We start from the raw sequence: 15000 nt of genomic DNA on the forward strand, positions 1-15000 counted from the left end.
ATAATAATAATAATAATAATAATAATAATAATAATAATGATAATAATAATAATAATTATAATAATAATTATTGTTATTATTATTATTATCATTATTATTATTATTATTATTATTATTATTATTATTATTATTGAAATAATAATAACAAAATTAAAAATGATAATAATAATGATAATAATAATAATAATAATCATTATTATTATTATTATTATATATTATTATCATAATTATTATTATTTTTATTTTTGTTATTATTATTTCAATAATAATAATAATAATAATAATAATAATAATAATAATAATAACCATCCTAGGTCGAGAATCTTGAGGAATCCTTGAGGGATGTTGGAGGACGCCTAGCGGAGTCCGAGCTCCGAGTTAAGGAGTTGGAGAGGGAGAGGGAAATCCTCAACAGGAGCCTTCGTCAGGAGCAACTACGCCGAGACGACGATGGCCAAGAATACCAGAGACAGCTCAGGAGAATTACAGAGGAAATGAATCTATTGAAGGTATATCACTTATTTATTTCCTTATTTCCTTTCCTCACTGGGCTATTTTTCCCTGTTGGGGCCCTTGGGCTTATAGCCTGTTGCTTTTCCAACTATAGTCCATTTCTTTTAGCGATGCATATTTGCACCGACTCGCAGCGGTGCCCTTTTAGCTCGGAAAAGTTTCCGGATCGCTGATTGGTTGGACGAGATAATTCCAACCAATCAGCGATCACGAAACTTTTCCGAGCTAAAAGGGCACCGCTGCGAGTCGGTGCAAATATGCATCGCTAAAAGAAATGGACTATAGGGTTATAGCTTGGCTTGTAATAATAATAATAATAATAATAATAATAATAATAATAATAATACTTTAAGGACTGATTTTCTGATCCCATACAGTAGGGGAGCCCTACTTTCTACATGACCTTGATATTCATCTTATGGTATACATTTCAAGGCATTCAACGTTTCACACAGCATATTGCTCATTTACTGTCAGTTTCATATTATCGAAGCACTTAGAGAACAAGAAATTCTCGTTTTCCTCTTGAAAGTCTTAATATCTTCAGTCTATTAATGTTATTACAAGCTAAGCTACAATCCCAGTTGGAAAAGCAGGATGTTATAAGCCCAAGGGCTCCAATAGAGAAAATAGCCCAGCGGGGAAAGGAAATGAGGAATTCCATAGACTAGTGTGGCTGAATGTATCCTTAAAGGTTTATTTTTCAGAAGTCTATTCGTCAGCAGACGAAAATAGTATTGCTGAAATTCTGTAGTGCTTTTATCTATGGTAATCTTAGGTATAAATGCATTTAGGTATTTTCAGTAGAGACGATTAATTAGCTATTCATATATATCTATGTATTATAGACTAATATTTATTACAAATGAGATCGCTGAAGTATTCTGCTGGTGGTGGAAACAACTTTAAAAAGTCAATAGATTTTCTGGTCTTAAGTTAAGATGGTTTTTATTCAGCTCGTCGCAAAGGACGTAAAAGTTTAAAGGTTTACGGTAACTCGTTTGATATCTGTACCATACTCGCCTTTCTGTTTGCAAACAAAGAATGGAGACTAAGAGATCATACCAAGAAGTGAGTAAGGCAACCTTGATAAGGATATGAAGAAGCCTCCTGGCTTGTACAACTCACTAGACTTGTATTAAGTTATATATTAGCTGAGGGAGTTTACAGCTGTATTATGTATCTGTCCAGATGAAATTGTAAATGCAATATGACATCTCTAACCTTTTAACTTCTGGATACATTCCTTTTGCTCAACTACCTTACTCATCTTGGTCAGGCACGACTGGAAGCAGTACAGGAAGAAACTCAGACTTGGCAACGTCACTGCGAGGACTTGGAGGAACGCCATCAACATCCAGATGGCAGCAGTGACATCCATTCGCAGTTACAAAAAGTTCAGTGTCAGGTCAGTGTTTTGAAGACATAATAACAAAAGGCTCAGTGTCAGGTCAGTTGTTTTTTAAACCAAAATAACAAAAGGTTCAGTGTCAGGTCAGTAGTTTTTAAAACCAAAATAACAAAAGGTTCAGTGTCAGGTCAGATGTTTTTAAAACCAAATTAACAAGAGGTTCAGTGTCAGGTCAGTTGTTTTGAAGAACGTAATAACAAAAGGTTCAGTGTCAGGTCAGTGTTTTGAAGACCATAATAACAAAAGGTTCAGTATCAGGTCAGTTGTTTTTTAAACCAAAATAACAAAAGGTTCAGTGTCAGGTCAGTTGTTTTGAAGAACGTAATAACAAAAGGTTCAGTGTCAGGTCAGTGTTTTGAAGACCATAATAACAAAAGGTTCAGTATCAGGTCAGTTGTTTTTGAAACCAAAATAACAAAAGGTTCAGTGTCAGGTCAGTTGTTTTGAATACCGTAATAACAAAAGGCCCAGTGTCTGATCAGTTGTTTTTAAAACCAAAATAACACAAGCTTCAGTGTCACGTCAGTTGTTTTTAAAACCAAAATAACAAAAGGTTCAGTGTCATGTCAGTTGCTTTTAACCAATTAACAAAAGGTTCAGTGTCCGGTCAGTTGTTTTGAAGGCCGTAAAAGCAAAAAGTTCAGCGTCAATTTAGTTGTTTTGAAGACCATAATAACAAAAGGTTCAAAGGCAGGTCAGTTATTTTTTAGACCAAAATGAAAAAAAAAAAAGGTTCAGTGTCAGGTCAGTTATTCCTAAAATCAAAATAACAAGAGTTCAGTGCCAGGTCAGTTGTTTTTAAAACCAAAATAATAAAAGGTTCAATATCAGGGCAGTTGTTATTAAAACCAAAATAACAAAAGGTTTAGTGTCAGGTCAGTTGTTTTGAAGACCGTAATAACAAAAGGTTCAGTGTCAGGTCAAATGTTTTAAAGCCAATTGAAGACCGTAATAACAAAAGGTTAGTTTTCATATAATTATATACTATGAGGAGAGACTTATGTCAACCTAAACATTAAAAACATGCGTTGCACGTTTGAACTCCTGAAGTTTACACCAGTTATCCCTTTTTTCAGATGGACAGCTTAAGAGAAGCCTTGTTAACAGCTAAACTGGAAACTCGCAAAGCTGAAGAGGAGAGGAGTCACGCTCATGAACAGGTGTTGAGTTTAATTAGGGAATGCAATACGCTTGAGGAACAGGTAGGTGATTCCCATCTCTGGAATTTTTGTTGGGAATGTGACTAATTGAGAGCAAACTACATACACATATGTTTTTATTAGTTACTCATCAGCATCTCCTCCTACGCCTATTGACGCAAAGGCCCTCTGTTACATTTCTCCAGTCGTCACTATTTTGAGCTTTTTATTCAATACTTCTCCATTCATCATCTGCTTCACGCTTCATAGTCCTCAGCCATGTAGGCCTGGGTCTTCCAACTCTTCTAGTGATTTGCAGAGCCCAGTTGAAAGTTTGGTGAGCTAATCTCCTTTGGGGAATGAGAAGAGCATGCCCAAACCATCGCCATCCACCCCTCACCATAATCTCATCCACATATGGCACTCGAGTAATCTCTCTTATAGTTTCATTTCTAATCCTGTCCTGCTATTTTATACTTTTCCTTTATTACCAGATTATCATCATCCATTATCCGTATTGTTGTAATCATCACCTAAGTTGTCCTATGTTTTCTTAATTTTTGATATTTTATACCATATGACAATTGTAGTGTATTCTTTTCAGAATTTAAATTGATTGACCCGCTTAATTTGAACGAGAGAAGAATTAGTTAGCTATGAAGTTATGAGCTTTAAGAAAAAAGATGGTTGCAAATATAATTTCCATTTATATGCATATTCAGATTTTATTTACCTTCGTCAACTTCTATACGAAAGTTGTTTTGATAGGCGTGTATTTATTTGTTTGTATGTCTGTCTGTGTATTTATGATTCGCATAACTCAAAAAAATATTTGATTGAATCCCATGAAATTTGGTGGGATGATTGGCCACGATCCAAACACAATTTGATTAGATTTTGGGAATGGTTTGGGTCAAAAGTCCAGGGTAAGGTCACGAAAAGTTCAAAAACGTCTTTTTGCTATATCGTGACCATTTTTTTCCCGAATTGCATAAAAGTAGTGCCAAAATGTGCATAATTCAATTGCCTGTCTTATGATATACATGATATAGGGATGTCATTATTCTTGTTAGCCTTTTGGAGGTCAAATGTCAATGGGGTTAATGAGTGGTGGCGAAGGTATGCGCTCTACCGAGTGCCCGTTCTAGGTGAGATTATTTCTATAAGTTTCTAATCCATATTAGGCATCAGTAAAGTCTGATCTGTTAGTATTATGAAGGGTTTATAAATCATTATTTTGTTTTTAGATATTTGAGATTATTTCTTTAAGTTTCTATTCGATGTTAGCTATCAGTGAAGTTTGATCTGTTAAAATTACGAAGGGTTTTGTGAAGGTTGTGAACTCAAAGGCAGTATGAAAGCAACTGAATTAGTTTATTGTAGAACACTCTCCTTTATATACAAAATCTCAAAGCAACAAGAATTTTCATGTTCGAAAGTCGACACTGTTACAGAGGAGAAAAGCAGACATGATTTTTCAGGTTCTTTTCAGTGCGAGGGGAGAGCGAAGATACAAGCACAAAATGAACTATGTACGATCGTGTGACACACGATTGGTACAGTTTATAAATCATTATTTTGTTTTTAGATCCATCGCCTTACAAAAGAGAAATGTCGATTACAAGAGCAGCTTTCCTGCAAGGAATCAGACCTGGTCCTCCTGGAACGAGACAATGCCAACGCCTTCTCCAAAGAGGAACTGACTCACTCCGCTGAAAGGATTGCTCAGCTCGAGAGAGAACTCACCCTTGCTAAGGTCAGTGAAATTTTGTATATTCTGTTACAGGGACATTATACTGAATTGAAGATTGGTGATCTTAGGTTTTGATATCCAGTGGTCAGAATTGTGTACTCTGTTAAAAAACTGTAATTTCAAACGGAAATTCTCCGTAAAAATATACTGTTCTCAGCCTTACTTCAGTAAAATACAGGCGACCATAATTTTACCCTACTTTGGTATTATCTTTTACAGGTTGGTGACCGTAATATCACTCCTTTACGTCAATATATCCGTTTTTAAAACGGTGAAAATCCTAGAAGAATTTACCGATTTTTAATGCATATTTTTAAGTGTATACGAAAGCTTGATTTCTTATTTCATACATTTGATTAGTAAACTGTTTAAAAATTTGACGTATAAACACGCTGAAAATCCTGGCATAAATGTTTCCAGATGTTTACCGTTTTAAAAAACGGATATATTGACGTAAAGGAGTGATATCCACGGTCACCAATCCATACAAGTTCATAATAAAGGGTAAAATTACGGTCGCCTGTATTTTACTGAAATATGGTTGAGAACATTAGATTTTCACGGAGAAATTCGGATTAAAATAACGGTTTTTTAACGGTGTAGATTGCTCTTATTGGGTGGTGATGTTTCAAAAGTATCTTTAGTATATGATTATACTGCTGTGTGAATTCTCATTGGTAAACATTTTTGTTACAAGGATCAAACTATTAAAAGCATAAATTCTAAAATCGGCCGACCCACTCGACATCTGTTGTTAGTCTGGGAGAAAATCAGTATAAAAATACATTTCTTCGTCTTCCGGTTACCAAGTGGATTCCAGGTTATCTGTCATTCAAGACAAGTAAAGATTTCTTCATAGTATGCCATGGCCAGTTTGCTAATCCCCAGTAATACCATCTTCTTCCCCAGTGTTATCCTTACATTAAGGGGTCGGTTGCCTGATTCACCCTCTCCAATGCCCTCTATCAAAGGCATCCTCGTCCCCCAAACCTCTTCTCTCCATATTATCCTTCACTACATTAAAGGGCCAGTTGCCTGATATGCCCTCTCCAATGCCTTCTATCAAAGACATCCTCTTCCACCAAACCTCTTCTCTCCATATCATCCTTCACCTTATCTCGCCATCTAATTCTCTACCTCCCTCTTGATCTTCTCTCCTTAACAGGTTTCTCCCAACCCCTCTTCACTCCCTCCCCCTCACAGTAATCCAATTATATGTAGTTAATCAATTGAATTTTAGATGGTGTGGATAAAATGAAATCTAATGTCACATGCCCAGTTGACTTAATAGGATTTTTTGGTAATATATGCCAGTAATATTATGCAACGAAGATTAAGTCGAATGACATCACAAACGTTCTTATCTCAAACGATCATATCACACATGAAAGAGTTTTGATGCTCAGATAAAAAAAAAGATGTTGATAAAAACATTGGCAAGACCCTGTGATGTAGACTTCAGGATTTTTTTTACCCTAACATTCACTTTAACTCGCTAATTTATTTGAATTTAGCCAGTTATACAATTCATTTTCACATATGAGTTATGAAGCAAACTGCTTTGATACATCATAGCCAATACTAGAATGCTATAAATGAATAGATATAGTTAAGTGTCATTCTATAGTTCCCCTCAGAGAGGAGATGAGCATAGCAAAGTTTCTTTCTGTAGTTCGCCTCAAAGAGGAGATGAGGATAGCTAAGTGTCTTTCTGTAGTTCCCCTCAGAGAGAAGATGGGCATAGTTAAGTGTCTTTCTGTAATTCCCCTCAGAGAGAAGATGGAAATAGTTAAGTGTCTTACTACAGTTTCCCTCAGAGAAAAGATAGGCATAGTTAAGTGTCTTTCTATAGTTCCCCTCAAAGAGAAGATGGGCAAAGTTAAGTGTCTTTCTGTAGTTCCCCCTAGAGAGAAGATGGACATAGTTAAGTGTCTTTCTATACTTTCCCTCAGGAAGAAGATGGGCAAAGTTAAGTGTCTTACTGTAGCGGCCCCCCCCCCCCCCCCCCCCGAAGAGAAGAAATGAAAGGATCCTTACAATGAGTTTTTTCTTTGTGATCAAACTAGTTTTAAATAGACATTCAAACCATCATCTCCCTTTTGTGAAAGATCACTGTAATAGGTGATGTACTGTGCTTATGCACTTCGAATTGTATGTGTCTTGTGAACTCCCAAATGTTAATAGATAGTTTGCCTAAAATTCCAGAAATTCCTAAGGATATAATATATGTAGATATTGTATATAATTGTTTGCTAGTAAGGAAATACTAAATTTCTGTACATACAGTACATATCACCATCCTTCCTGGAGTCTTAAAGCTTATTGGTAAACTACAGACCTTTTAAATCGTCTCAAGTGCTCCCGAATAATTTGAAAGATAGTCTTGTGCCCTTATTGGTAACGTCTCTGCCTGGTGATCGCCAGACGGGGATTAGTCTCGCTCAAACTCGGTAGTTCCTTTTGTCAATGCAACCTCACCAACCTTGTGAGCTAAGGATGGGAGGTTTGGTGGAGCCTATAGGTCTACCTGCTGAGTCATCAGCAGCCATTGCCTGGCCCTCCCTGGTCCTAGCATAGGTGGAGAGGGGGCTTCGTTGCTGATCTTATATGTATATATATATACATGCATACATATATATGTGTATATATATACACACATATATATATATATATATATATATATATATATATATATATATATATATATATGGTCAGTGACTAGGCATTTCAAATACTACATGTCATTTACCTAAATTTGCTAGTGTTTTCAATTAAAAATAATCTTTTCTATCTTATGTACAATCATACTCAATAGTTATGTATGAATGCATTTTACCTCTTTGAATAACATGTTCAGATTAATCCACATCTTTGAAAAATTAGTGAATTTATGGAAACTGGAAAAAGATTGAATTTTAATTCTGAAATGAATAACTTGGTTATTAACCACTTTATACATTTTTATCACACAAAATTACATGTTCAGATTTATTCACACAGTTTATGAAGACATCTTTAAAAAAGTAGTGAATCTCTGGAAACATGAAAAATTTTGAACTTTAATTCTGGAATGAATATCTTGCCAGAGATGAATGCTTATTCACAAGACATACATTAATTTTTCTTGATATCAACTAACCCAGAATGGAGCTTGCAACAGCGAGGGGAACCATGAACGAAACGAGATGAAGTACCTTCGTCAGCAGCTGGAGGAGGCACAGTCAGAAAATCAGAGACTCAAAGAATCCAGATATTTGGACTTTGGTACAAAAGACACTAGACTGGTAAGAAACGGAGGCTATTGTTGGGGGATTTTGAAAAACAGCTGTGTTCAGAAAGCGTTTCTTTTTTATCTGATGTATATTATTTTATTTCTCATTTTATATTATCATTTATTTCATTTAACAAATTCGATGCAATTGCTAAACTACTTTGATATTTTCATCCAACTTAACTGGATGAGTAGATTAAATTTCTTTGTAAAGTTTAAACACATTGAAAGTAATTGCACTTGTTGTACCAATGACAAAACACTTTCATAAGCTATTAAACTTGTAAATTAGTGTTGCAATGACTTCTTTACATAAATTCTGTTTTTTTTCCAGAGCGATAAAATTACATCACTGCAAGAGGAGATTACTTTAATCACCAGACAACTCAAGGATACAGAACACCGGGAGGCTCTTCTCAAGGATCAGATATATGTCCAGGTCAGTAAGGAGTATTATTATTATTATTATTATTATTATTATTATTACTTGCTAAGCTACAACCCTAGTTTGAAAAACAGGATGCTATAAGCTCAAGGGCTCCAACAGGGAAAATAGCCTAGTGAGGAAAGGAAATAAGGAAAAACTACTGTACAAGTTTAAGAACAATATCTTTGAAATAAATCTTTCATTTATTAACTATAAAGGCTTGAAAATAACAAAGGATAAAAACTTCAAAATAACAAGAGGAAGAGAAACAAAATAGAATATTGAGCCCGAGCGTACCCACAAGCAAGAGAACTCTAATCCAAGACAGTGGAAGGCCATGGTACAGAAGCTATGGCACTATCCTGGACTAGAGAACAATGGTTTGATTTTGTAACTGTCCTTCTCCTAGAAGAGCTGCTTACCATAGCTAAAGGGTCTCTTCTAGCCTTACCAAGAGGAAAGTAGCCACTGAAAAATTACAGTGCAACAGTTAACCTCTTGAGAGAATAATTGTTTGATAATTTTAGTGTTGTCAGGTGTATGAGGAAAGAGGAGAATGTGTTAAGAATAGGTCTGACTATTCTGTGTATGTGTAGACAAGGATGAAATGAGCCGTAGCCGTAACAATTGATGCCAATGTTGCAATTGATTTACTTTTATTAACCTGAAACATGCTCTTCGCACTCCCAAAGAGAGATCAGTTTACCAAACTTTTAACTGGGCTCCACAAGGCACTAGAAGAGTTGGAAGACCCAAGGCTACATGGTTGAGGACTATGAAGCATGAAGTACATGATAATGTTGATGATTAGTGACTTATTTCTGGTGCATTGTCTTTTGTACATAGTGCCTTAGCCTCTGTACCATGGTGTTCTTACACTATCTTGAGTTAGAGATCTCTTGCTTGAGTGTACACTCAGGCACATTATTCCAGGACATTTCTCTTCCTCTTTTTTTTAAGCTTATATAGTTTATATATGAAAGATCTATTTTAATGTTTTCACTGTTCTAAAGGTATTGTATTTTAAGTGTTCATTACTACTCTTGTAGTTTATTTACTTCCTTATTCCTTTTTCTCACTGGGCTATTTTGTTTTCTGTAAGAGCCCTTAGCCTTTAAACTTGCTGCTTTTCCAGCTAGGTTTGTAGCCTAGCTAATAATAATAATAATGATAATTATAATGAGACAAAGCAGATTAATCCAATTCTATGAATACCAATGTCCATTTGTTTATAATCTTCGACAGAACTTGAGCTCTTGCGGAAATACAGGCGAGATAATGGTGAGCCAACTCCGGAGCGAGATTGCATCCGCCAGGAAGGAGAGTAGCGAGGCAAGACGAATGTTATTGGAACGGGAGAGTCAGAGTCGTATGTCTCAGCTGAAGATAGAAACTCTTCAGAAAATGTTGCAGGACAGACAACAAGAAGTACGTTTGTTTTTGACATGAGGATGTTCTTTGGCTCATTCACATTTATATATGGGGTCACCGTTTCGAATGAGCATTTTCCATCTATTTCTGTCTTGCGCCTCTGCTTCATCAGTTCTATTCTCTCTCAGTCCCTCCATCTTCTTTTTGGTTATCCCCTTTTTTTCTTCTTCTACCTTGAACTTCAATTTCCATAGTGTGCCTCCCCACACGATCCTCCTCCCTCCTCAGTAGATGTCCATACCATCTTAATCTTCCTTCCTGCACTTTCTTTGATATTTCCAGAACCTTTTGTTGATTTCTTGTGTAGTGAGGGTCAACTCTTATTGGACAGTTATTGTCGATTTTAAAAGTATTTCACGGTCATCAGATACGATTGAAATCATAAACTCAATTACTAAAACGCTATTTTGTTGTACTCTTATTGACAAAGTATAGATGGAACTACATTTATTACAGGATACGAATAACTTGAAATGGCGTGAATGACAAAAAAAAACAGTGACATTATTCCAAAAAGGTTTGAGGGAATCCTTTTAGATTAAGGAAACTGACCTGGTACATGACCAAAGCTAATTCTATCTCCAAAGCTATGCCATAAAACTTTACCTATCTTTTCTTTAGGTTACTGGACTGGAGGAAAAGCTGTCCGAATCACTGTCAGATGCTCATCGATTTGAAACTGAAATAGCCCATTTGAGAGCTAGAGTAGCCACACTCACTACTCAGCTTGAACATGTTCAGTCTCACAACAAGACTAGCAACAACAGTCAGACACTTACTCACTCTGAAAAGGTATGGGTTATTATTTAAACAGTATTACTGATCTCAAGTTATTCTATATTGTTATTCATTACTTGTTATAGCCTATATAGTTTATTTATTTCTTTATTTCTTTTCCTCACTGGGATATTTTCCCTGTTGGAGCCCTCTGGCTTTTAGCATCCTGCTTTCATTATTATTATTATTATTATTCTTATTATTATTATTATTATTATTATTATTATTATCTTAAGATATTTTGTATTGTTATTTATTACTTCTTATAGACAATATAGTTTATTTATTTCATTGTTTCCTTTCCTCACTGGACTATTTTTCCCCTGTTGGAGCTCTTGGGCAGCATCCTGCTTTTCCAACTAAGGTTGTAGATTAGGTAATAATAATAATAATAATAATAATAATAATAATTCACACCGTATAATATAATTGAAAACTTTACACTTTCATGGTTCAACCACATTTGATTCCTCAATTTCATCATCATCATCATCATCATCTTCATCATCTACTCCTACGGATATTGACGCGAAGGGCCTGAGTTAGATTTCGCCAATCACCTCTACCTTGATCTTTTAATTTAATACTTTTCCGTTCATCATCTACCACTTCACGCTTCATAGTCCTCAGCCATGTAAGTCTGTGTCTTCGATTTATTCTGGTGTCTTGTGGAGCCCATTTGAAAGTTTGGTGAACTAATCTCTCTTGGGGAGTGCGAAGAGCATGCCCAAACCATCTCCATCTACCCCTCTCCATGATCCTCATCTACTCCTACGCATATTGACGCAAAGGGCCTCAGTTAGACTTTGCCAGTCGTCTATATCTTGAGTTTTTAAATCAATACTTCTCCATTCATCACCCCCCACTTCACGCTTCATAGTCCTCAGCCATGTAGGTCTGGGTCTTCCAACTCTTCTAGTGCAATGTGGAGCTCATTTGAAAGTTTGGTCAACTAATCTCTCTTGGGGAGTGCGAAGAGCATGCCCAAACCATCTCCATCTACCCCTCTCCATGATCCTCATCTACTCCTACGCATATTGACGCGAAGGGCCTCAGTTCGATTTTGCCAGTCGCCTATATCTTGAGTTTTTAAATCAATACTTCTCCATTCATCATCTCCCACTTCACGCTTCATAGTCCTCAGCCATGTAAGTCTGTGTCTTGGAACTCTTCAAGTGTCTTTTGGAGCCCAGTTAAAAGTTTGGTGAACTAATCTCTCTTGGGGAGTGCAAAGAGCATGCCTAAACCATCTCCATCTACCACTCACTATGATCCTCGATTTCATACCTTACAGTTAGATCCTCTCACTGATTTGATTATTTCTTAATATTTGGTGACAGGTGGAATCACTTGAGCATGAGGTATCGAGTCTCAAAGGCGAATTAGCTGCTAAAACTGAAGAACTTAACCAGGTGAGTGGAATTTTCAACGCCCAATTTTTATGGTCTTCAAAGATTGAGGCCAAAATATTTGATTTGTATATCTAAATTTGTTACTGGAGTCTCTCTGTTATCATCTGGATCTTTATTTTGATATGATGTCTTTTTTTTTTTTTAAGTTTATGACAGAATATTCATTTTTTAATGAAATATGTACGTACATGAACACAGATCTAAAGATGTTAAATTATATATATATATATATATATATATATATATATATATATATATATATATATATGTGTGTGTGTGTGTATATATATACATATATATATATAAACATATATACATACATGTGTGTATATACATATACACAGTAGCGTACATGTATCTATATTTATATTTACATATATATACAGTAAAAAAATATATATTTACATATACACAAAGATATAGATAGATAGATAGATAGATAGGTATATGCATACATATGTGTACTGTATATATGCATATATATAATATCCACGTATACATATGTATATATCTATATTTCTATATTACAGTTTCCTAACACTAACTATTAATTTCTCTCTGGTAAACAGCTGCTTGAGAAGGATAAACGTAACGCGAGCAAAGTAAGAGACCTCGAGCAAGATATCACGAGGATCTCCAAAACGAGAGACGAAGCTCATCTTAAGGTGAGCAAGGTTTCAGAAAAGTATTATCCAATGCTTTGGAAAATAACTCCTCCTTGTGTCTTTCTCTTGCAGAGTTATTTGAAAAGTATTATCGTGTTCGTGACCAATGCTTTGGAAAATAACTCCTCCTTCTGTCTTTCTCTTGAAGAGTTATTTAAGTTTTTCGTTTACTGTTTAAATGCTTGCCATTTTCTACACTGTTGAACAAACCGTAATTTTAATCGGAAATTCTCCGTACAAATATAATGTTCTCGGCCATTTTTCAGTAAAATACAGGCGACCGTAATTTTACCTTACTTTGTTGTTATCTTTCACGGGTTGGTGACCGTTGTATCACTACTTTACGTCAATATATCCGTTTTTAAAACGGTAAAATTCCTGGAATAAATGTTACCAGGCATTTGCCACTTTTTTTATGCAAATTTTTAACAGTGTAATTCTTCATTTTGTCAGTTCATCTGCTTGGGTCAAATGTGCTTGTGCTTGCTTACTAACAGTAGAATATATCTATATTTACTTTTTTTTATTAATGTATGTTTTCCACCAGTTTAATTATGCGAATTATATGAGGTGGCCGATGTGGTAACGTCCCCGACTGGTGAACGCTAGACTGGGGTTCAAGATCCGCTCAAACTCGTTAGTTTCTTTGGTCGCTGCAACCTCACCATCCTTGTGAGCTAAGGATGGGGAGTTTGGATGAGCATATAGGTCTAACTGCTGAGTCATCAGCAGCCACTACCTGGCACTCTTTGTTCTTAGCTTTGGGTGGAGAGGGAGCTTGGATGCTGATCATATGTATATATGGTCAGTCTCTATGGCATTGTCCTGCTTGCTATTGGCAATGTCACTCTCCCTTACCTCTGCCATTCATGAGTGGCCTTTAAACCTTTAGGGAAAGGGTATCTTTGCAAGGACCCCATGAGGACATGGTCCTGAGCCGAATTCATTTCTTTTCATACTAATTTATCTGAGATGTACTAAACTAAATACATATGCCATATTTTGCCTTAAGCAAGTGCTTCAAAACTTTTTTCACTGTCTATAATCATAATTTGTAATATGTAATCTAAGTATTTGAGCTTAGCTGTTTATTTTGCACGTGAATGACCGTCTATATGCTAATGTCTTGAAATTCTGTATTGTTTACTGTCCTTAGATGATATCTCTTCGTATTAACTGATTACTTTTTTTCTTTTCAATATCACTCCTATTATTCAAGGAAGGAAATATGGTGAGTTGTTAATGATGGCTATTTTTTCTGATAAGTGTATAATGAACATAGGTTTTGCTAAAAACTAAACATAATGTAGATGTTTCATGAACTAAAAAAAAAGAAGCAAAAGAGGAGAACGAGACAGCAAAGGTTTGGTGTTGAAGAGGAATCAATCACATTTAATACACGAACTTCTACCCAAAGTTTGCAAGCATTTTGTCCATTTATTTGGAAATTCGAATGATAAAATTCTATATCTCTATAGAACTCCTTTAACCCCTTCATCTTATTTAGAGTTCTCTTGCTTGAGGGTGCACTCTGGCACTCTATTCTATCTTGCTTCCCCTTTTTTTCTTTAGTTTATATTTAAAAGATCTATTTTATGTTGTTACTGTTCTACAAAATATTCTATTTTTGATTGTTCATTACTTCTCTTATAGTTTATTTCCTTATTTTACGTGGCAATCTATGGAGTCATGTAACACAACTGGATAAGAATTTCATTCCAACACTGAAGCTGCCGACTTAACAACAGAGTTTTCCTCCAGTTGTATCTCAGCACTGACTATACTTAACGCAGCAAAAAATGGACGATAAGGGAGGACGTCTGGTTTTAAATGAATTCCCCACTGGTGCCACGTCTTCACAGATCACTGGCCTGCTCTCCAACACCTCCTAATTACTTTCTGTTTTTTCTTTCTTGCTCTTTATCTTTCTATTTCTATATAAATTGGGGTTCCAAAGTTATTTCTCTCTCTCTCTCTCTCTCTCTCTCTCTCTCTCTCTCTCTCTCTCTCTCTCTCTCTCTCTCTCTCTCTCTCTCTCTCTCTCTCTTTTTTTTTTCCAAGAGCTACCTGTACACGTTATAGTTAACTGCCTTAGCTCCGCTATGAATGTGTCCATATATGGCAAGTTTGAAGCAGGTGAATGTTCCATCGCGAAAGTGTGTGTTACACAGAGTATGTAGTGGCAGCATCTGGCATAGACA

General features: G+C 35.7%; 1 protein-coding gene across 15 annotated transcripts in view; it reads left to right on the plus strand.

Moving 5' to 3' along the window:
* Positions 1 to 15000, plus strand: part of LOC137629528 (putative leucine-rich repeat-containing protein DDB_G0290503) — a 227452-nt gene that overhangs the window by 196250 nt on the left and 16202 nt on the right. For all 15 annotated transcript variants that reach the window (XM_068360916.1, XM_068360921.1, XM_068360917.1 and 12 more), the window contains 10 exons: positions 315 to 509; positions 1793 to 1921; positions 3001 to 3126; positions 4652 to 4819; positions 7960 to 8100; positions 8422 to 8526; positions 9760 to 9942; positions 10567 to 10737; positions 12063 to 12134; positions 12704 to 12799. In XM_068360916.1, coding sequence (XP_068217017.1) covers positions 315 to 509; positions 1793 to 1921; positions 3001 to 3126; positions 4652 to 4819; positions 7960 to 8100; positions 8422 to 8526; positions 9760 to 9942; positions 10567 to 10737; positions 12063 to 12134; positions 12704 to 12799 — 1386 coding nt within the window. The remainder of the gene's footprint in view (positions 1 to 314; positions 510 to 1792; positions 1922 to 3000; positions 3127 to 4651; positions 4820 to 7959; positions 8101 to 8421; positions 8527 to 9759; positions 9943 to 10566; positions 10738 to 12062; positions 12135 to 12703; positions 12800 to 15000) is intronic.

Source organism: Palaemon carinicauda, chromosome 37 (assembly GCF_036898095.1).
Source record: "Palaemon carinicauda isolate YSFRI2023 chromosome 37, ASM3689809v2, whole genome shotgun sequence".
Lineage (NCBI taxonomy): Eukaryota > Metazoa > Arthropoda > Malacostraca > Decapoda > Palaemonidae > Palaemon > Palaemon carinicauda.